Genomic DNA, 6,809 nt, shown 5'->3' with positions numbered 1-6,809 from the left:
AGGTTCGCTGCTGCTGGTGCCGGGCGGCTTTGGCGGGATGGAGCCTCTCCGCTCCCGTGGAGAGTTAGGGGTGGGGGTGGGATCCTCGTGGAGAATCCGGGCTGGTAGGTTTCTCTGTTCCTGGCGATCTGCTGTTCTGCGGACCGGTACCTGGTATCTGCAACCGGTACCTGGTATCTTCATTTTTATTTTTTATTGGTTACAGTTACATAAGTCAGGTAAGGTAATGAGTCGTTGAGCATTGTCACCTCTTCCCTCATTGGAGTACATTTCTTTTTGGACAGTGTCACGCCTTCCCTCACTCTCTCCCAGTTTTTCTCTCCCTTCCTCACCCACACGTTGTATAGTGTCTAGTGAGTACAGCTGTATTGGTTTACCCTTTGTCTCCTGAGGGACTCTATGTGCTCCTTAAACCAAGAACAACTCATGCCTGGAAGATTCTGAAAGGGCACTTTCCTGACTTTTTCTCCACCTCCCCCCACCCGCTCGGTATGATACTATGATACTGCCACAGATTCATTCTTAACACAAATATACATGTACCCAGATTTAAATTCAACAAATAAATTCAACAAATAAATAGATCAACCAATAATGATCGACCAGCGGGTGTTCCAGGTACTGAGTGAGCATACAGCTGTGAAGAATGTAGATAAAACCCTCCACCTGTAGGGAGGTTATGCTTCAGTGAGTAAAGTCTGGAAATGAACAAATGGTAGGTGAAATATTTATGTTGTTTGATAGCATGGAGGAGATGGAGAAAAATGAGGCATACGAATGGAGTGATGTCAATATATTTCTTTTCTCTCTCTCTCTCTCTTTCTTTCTTCCTTCCTTTCTTCTTTTCTTCCTTTCTTTCTTTTTGTCGGTCGTGGGTCTTGAACTCTGGGCCTGAGTGCTGTCCCTCAGTTCTTCAGCTCGAGGTGAACGCTCCACCACTTGAGCTACAGCACCACTTCCAATATATTTCTTTTTTCAAATTTTATTTTATTGTAAAGATGCTGTGCAGAGGGGTTACAGTTACATGAAGAAGGCAATGAGCACATTTCTTGTCGAGCATTATTACCCCTTCCCTTGTTGTTCTCCCACTATTCCTTCCCTCCCTCACCTCACCCACTCCTTCCCCCAGGCTGGAAGTTGTAAAGTTCATTTCCAATATACTGTCTTGTGGGTATCATTGTTGTAATGGGTCATCCTGTGTCCTTCTTTCAGGTTTTAAGTGAAATGAACCCCAAGATAGGGACACAAAGGTCTTTCTTTGTTCTTGTTTTAAATGTACTATGTGATTTTTTTTGTTTCCTTTGTATGTTCTTTCCCCTATGGTATATCCCCTGTTGTCACTGTACTTGATTCTGGTACCCTGCATCTTGTATATACAGTTGTCTAATTTGGGAAGGGGAAGGGGAATAACATAACATCAATGTATTTCTATAGTTGTGTACACACACACACACACACACACACACACACACACACACACTCACATACTTTTCTAAGGAAAAAAGCTAGCCAGCCTGTCACATGGTCTGTGATAGAAAATGGCTTGAATTCACATATTCTTTTTTTTGTTGCTGATGGTCATGGGGGCTTGAACTCAGGACCTGGATGCTGTCCCAAAGTGTCTTTGCTCAAGGCTAGTGCTCTACCACTTTGAGCCACAGTGCTATTTCAGGTTTTATTCTGGTGACAAATTGGAGATAAGAGTCTCATGAACTTTCTTGCCTGGGCTGACTTCCAACTGTGATCCTCAGATTTTAGCCTCCTGAGTAGCTGGGATTATAGGCATCAGCCACTAGGCATCTGGATTCAAATTCTTCTTAGAAGAATGAATCTTCTAAGAACTTGAGCAATGAAAATGATGCACTGTTTTGGAGAGAGCCAGTAGCAAGTTACAACCAATAAAAATAATGAGTACTTTTAGTGAGTGTCACTATTGCTGTTAGAGTGAGCCTTTTCCTAAAACTCAACTATACCTTTAGAAATTGGGGTTTTAAACTTATTAATCTCTAAATAGAGGTTTACTGGCTTTTAGATTGGCACTATCCATAAAGTGTTAATTCCTCAACATTTATAGAATCTTTACAGATTTCCACATATTTCCATATATATGCAATCAATTTAAAGAGTAAGCAGATTTCTGTGTATCATTCTTGCTCCATAATACCCATGTAAACATACACTTAGATTTTTGGAGAAAATAACCACTATTCTGTCTGACTCATGGGTCTGTTCCCTTCTGTACACACCCTAGTTTCTACAGTTATCAGAATCCTGTCCCTTGGCTCCAGTGTTCTGACCCAGGAGTGGTGGGCAGGGATGCAGTCCCCCAGCCTTCCTGGGCACTTTCCACAGTGGGCTGGATTAGGAAGCATCTCCCTATGAGTAGGGAGCTGGAGGAGTATCTCAGAGTGGCTAGGAGATCCCTGGTACTCAAGAGTGACACAATCCCTCCCAAGAAGGGGAGCTGGGGAACTTCCTACTCAATGGCTCAGCTCACACACAACACTGCTATAGGTTTGGCTTTTAAAGACCTCAGATCAGAATTCTCCTGCAGTGAAGTTCATGATAGAGTGTTTCCATGAGTGCTGGCTGTTGTGGAGAGACTGAGGCATAATAACCCAGCCTGCGGATGTGAGATGTTCACAAGAGGCATGGACCAATTCCTATTTCCATTTCCTTCACCTCAGCTTGCCCCCACATCACCCCACGATCTACTTGGGAAGCCAGAGAGACACACTGCCCTCAGATGCTTCTCCCAGCCAAATACGTCATCATCATCCACACTGCCGGGACAAGCTGCAATGTGTCCACCGCCTGCCAGATCAACATCAGAAATACCCAGTCTTTTCACATGGACAAACAAGGCTTTTGTGACATTGGCTATCAGTAAGTAGAATCAGTAGAAACATGGCCCCTTCCTTCTTTAGGGCTGTGGAAAAGAAGGCTGGAGGAGTCCTTTCGCCATGCCAGGCACTTTGCATAGGCACCATATTTTATTCTTGTGGAACTCTAGACTGAGTATCATTTATAGCACAGCTAGGATTAGTTCATCCTTTTGGGAATGTTCTCCACATGTGGCTGGGAAGAATCTGAAGAGAAGGCATAGAAAGCCATCGTTATAAAGCAAGACTGAGATCCCTCAGGAAGGCTATTGAAAGGAAGGGATGTGCCTATTTATGCGGCCCCTTCTAAGCAATAATAATAGCAGACACAAGTTGGGAGATGCCTTGAATGTTTTACAGAAGGGTTTTAGGTTATTCATTTAGGACTCATCCACAGCAAATTTTGGTGTCTTGGATTGGTTTATTTCTGCAGATGTGCTATTGCCCTTCTGGATGGATTTCTCATCTCAGCTCCTGTTTATAAGCAGCTTTTGCATACAGACAAAAGTCTGCCTCATTTTGCAGGACTTTTATAGGTTTGGCTGCAGTTACTTAGCTCAGATAACAGAGAATTGATGACAAATGTAGAAATCCCAAATGGGAACCATCAGAAGCTTGTTTTCCACTTCAGTCTTCAGAGGCTGTACTTCTCTTTCAAAATCTGCTATGCAATCTATCCCCACTCCAGCGGCATGATGTTCAGGATATCTACCGCAACCAGGACAAAACACCCACTCGCACATCATTAGTAACTTTGTAGGCCATTTTATTGGGTGTCTGTTACATGCTGCATGCTAGGCAAGGAATATATGGTCCCTTCCCTATGGAGTTGAGAGAGATAATAAACAAGTAATTATAATGCACAACATTAAGCACTGTGACAGAAGAAAAAATCTGGGCACACCTAAGATGAGCCTCCATTCAGTTCTTTGGGGGAGTGATTGCCACCGAAGAAGTGCTCCTGAAGAAAAGGCATCTATGGTGGCACATAGATAAGGTATTAAGAGTTAGTTGGGCAAAGAAGGGGGAGCATGTTCCAGGTAAAGGAGCACACCACATATTGAAGACCTGGTGTCCAGACAGACAGCGTGTATTGTGTGTGTGTGTGTGTGTGTGTGTGTGTGTGTGTGGTGGTCCTGGGGCTTGAAATCAGGGCCTAGCTTGAGATTGGAGAGGCCTGTGGGGAGCCATATCACCAGGACCTTGTAATTGATCCTTGAGACAAGAATAGGCAACCTGTGATAGAATGGTTTATTAGAGATAAGAGTCTCATGGACTTTCCTGCCTGGGCTGGCTTTGAACTGTAATCTTCAGATCTCAGCCTCCAGAGTAGATAGGATTACAGGTGTGAGCCACTCATGTCCAGCGATGTGTTGGATTTTTATATATGCTAATTGAAACTATGAGAGTCAATCATTGTCCAAAGTGAGTATGTTGATCCAGACAAAAGAAGGGGCTTGAGTAGGGTCCTGAGAAGATAGCCTGGGTTTCTGAGGACACAGTGTCGAGGAAAAGCATTTGTGATGGTAGAGGGACCTGAGGGAGAGCAGCCAGAGCACAGGCAAGGAGGAAAGTGTGGGCTTGTGAAAGCTTGGGAAAGACAATGTTTCAAGAGGGTAATGAACAGGGACAATGTACTGCAGAAGTAAAATAAGTGCCCACGGTACTCAGAATCAAGGAAGCCAGAAGTCACCTTAGAGGGGCCAGCTTCATGAAGTGGCGGGGGATAGAGGTACACTGTTTATGGACTGTGTTTTTGTATTTATTCTCTGTGAACCCTGGTCCCTAAGAGACATCCAGCTAATAGGTGATACATAGATGAAAGTATAAATTACTGATTAAAGGAATGACTGAAGCAAGTTCTCCCCAGAGTGATTTCTTTGTTTTCTTTTGCCTTATCCTAGCTTCTTGGTGGGCCAGGATGGTGGAATATATGAAGGAGTTGGCTGGCATATCCAAGGCTCTCACACCTATGGATACAATGATATTGCTCTAGGAATTGCCTTTATGGGAAACTTTGTAGGTAAGAGGGCTCTGGGTAATGGAGTACTATGTGGAATGTCTCAGAAGGGTAAGACCAAGGGTGGTATGGTGGGACCGGCCAGGGCCAGTGGAGCTCTGAAGTTTAAAGCAGACTCTCAGTACAGGATGATTGTCATCAGATACTTCTCCCAGATAGAACATTTATCCTTAGCCACCCATCCCACACCCCAGGTCCATCGGGTTGTATTTATACCCAAGGCAAACATTAGGCAAAGAAAAAAACTTGCAAATTTGGTACTGTTTTGGTTCTCTCTGTCTCTTTCCTTGGCGATCATGATGACAGTGCTGGTGAACACGACTGTACCACAGAGAAGGATCCAGTGGGCATATCTGCTCTGGACCTGCTAGGGATGTGTCATGCAGGAGTTCTACTCTAGGGCAGCTGTTAAAATTTCTAAAAGAAACTTGGGCCAGGAAAATGGAGGAACACAATAGCCTGTCTTCTTTTTGTGTCTGATTGCTAAAATTCATGTAAATTTGTTTCCCATGATGATGATGATGATGATGATGATGATGATGATGATGATGATGATGATGATGATAGCTTGGGGTGGAGTAAAGAAGGAAATGGACTGGAATCCAAGTGCTTGTCCCTCCTTAAGCAGGTAATCGTAAGGCCCTAATGACTGATGGGAGTAAACATGTTTTGCAGAAAAGCCTCCCAATGCAGCAGCATTGGAGGCAGCCCAGGACCTGATCCAGTGTGCTGTGCTCAAGGGGTACTTAGCCCCCAACTACCTGCTGATGGGCCACAGTGATGTGGCCAATACTCTGTCTCCTGGGAAGGCTTTGTATGACATCATCAAGACGTGGCCTCACTTCAAACTCTGAGCGAGCCCAGCAACTTCGGAGGCTTCTCAACATCCCACAGGGTCTCTGTCCTCACTTCCCACCTTCGTTTAATATCCTGTATCTTCCTTCCCCTATCAGCCTCACTTGGTTCCCCTTTGCTTGGTTGGGATGCTCCTGTCCTTAACTGATGACGTTCTCCAGTGTCCCCCACCCTAGGCACTCACAGTCCTCTGAAGTTGGGTCTAGCCTCCTCCCTCCTCTCCTTCCTTCATTTTTATCAGGCAGGTGAGATGTCTAGAAGTCCCTGTCATATTTCTCTTTCCCTTGGGACCTGCCCCTCTGCCTGCTATGGCTTTCCCTGTGGTCTGCCTAGCAGCTGCTAGCCCTTGTCTATTAGCCAGGCCTGCGTGCCCATTGACTTGCACAGAATTGGTTGCTATCCTTTAAGGGCTGTAGTTATTGTTGTTGTTGTTTTTTAAAATAGTAATTTCTATTTTCTCCTAGACTGTGAATGTGTCTGGGGGAGCTGCTGAATTCTTTTTATCACTGTGTCCTGTGTCAGTTCCTGAACAGTGTCTGGAATTTAGTATGTACTATAGATGTTTGTAGAAGAAATAGAGAAATAGACACAAAATAGAACATCCTTGTGCCTGCTCACCTGGCCAGTGTGTTCCATCATCTCTTTTTTGGAAGTGCTTCTGAGTAGTGCTGCAGCATTCTGTCCATCCTGTTCCTTCTCAGTCTAAGTATCAGAGTTGGCTCTGGTGGTTTGTCTGTAGTGGGTGCTGTCTTTCTAGATTCCCGTGCCCTTGTCTCCCTAGGGTATGCTGAAGGCTGGAGCCATATGCTTCTTTAGAGCCAGACAGAGATGTATCTGTACAAAGCAGCTCAGCCTGCCTGTGCCTGGCTAGGCTATTCTGGGCACTGGACTGAGTGAGGACCTAGAACTTTGGTACTCTGCGGCCCTTTCTGTCCAGCAGGGAGTAATTAATAAATAAATAAATATATTTAGATAGGAGTGAGAAAACCTAGTGCTGTTCAACAGAAGCACACAGGCTGGATATTGCTTCACTGGGCCTAATCCAAAAAAAA

The 6,809-nt window shown here is 44.6% G+C and overlaps 1 protein-coding gene across 1 annotated transcript in view; it reads left to right on the top strand.

The window, feature by feature from the left end:
• The window catches only part of LOC105984754 (peptidoglycan recognition protein 3-like), a 17,103-nt gene extending 11,347 nt beyond the window's left edge, over positions 1-5,756 (top strand). The window contains exons 6-8 of the mRNA XM_013015027.1: positions 2,688-2,886; positions 4,787-4,905; positions 5,578-5,756. Of these exons, the coding sequence (XP_012870481.1) occupies positions 2,688-2,886; positions 4,787-4,905; positions 5,578-5,756 (497 nt within the window). The remainder of the gene's footprint in view (positions 1-2,687; positions 2,887-4,786; positions 4,906-5,577) is intronic.
• Positions 5,757-6,809: the final 1,053 nt, after the last annotated feature.

This window comes from Dipodomys ordii, unplaced genomic scaffold, assembly GCF_000151885.1.
Source record: "Dipodomys ordii isolate 6190 unplaced genomic scaffold, Dord_2.0 Scaffold26, whole genome shotgun sequence".
In the NCBI taxonomy this organism is placed as follows: Eukaryota; Metazoa; Chordata; class Mammalia; order Rodentia; family Heteromyidae; genus Dipodomys; species Dipodomys ordii.
The sequence above is the reverse complement of the archived record's forward strand: the minus strand, read 5'-3'. Positions and strand labels throughout refer to the sequence as shown.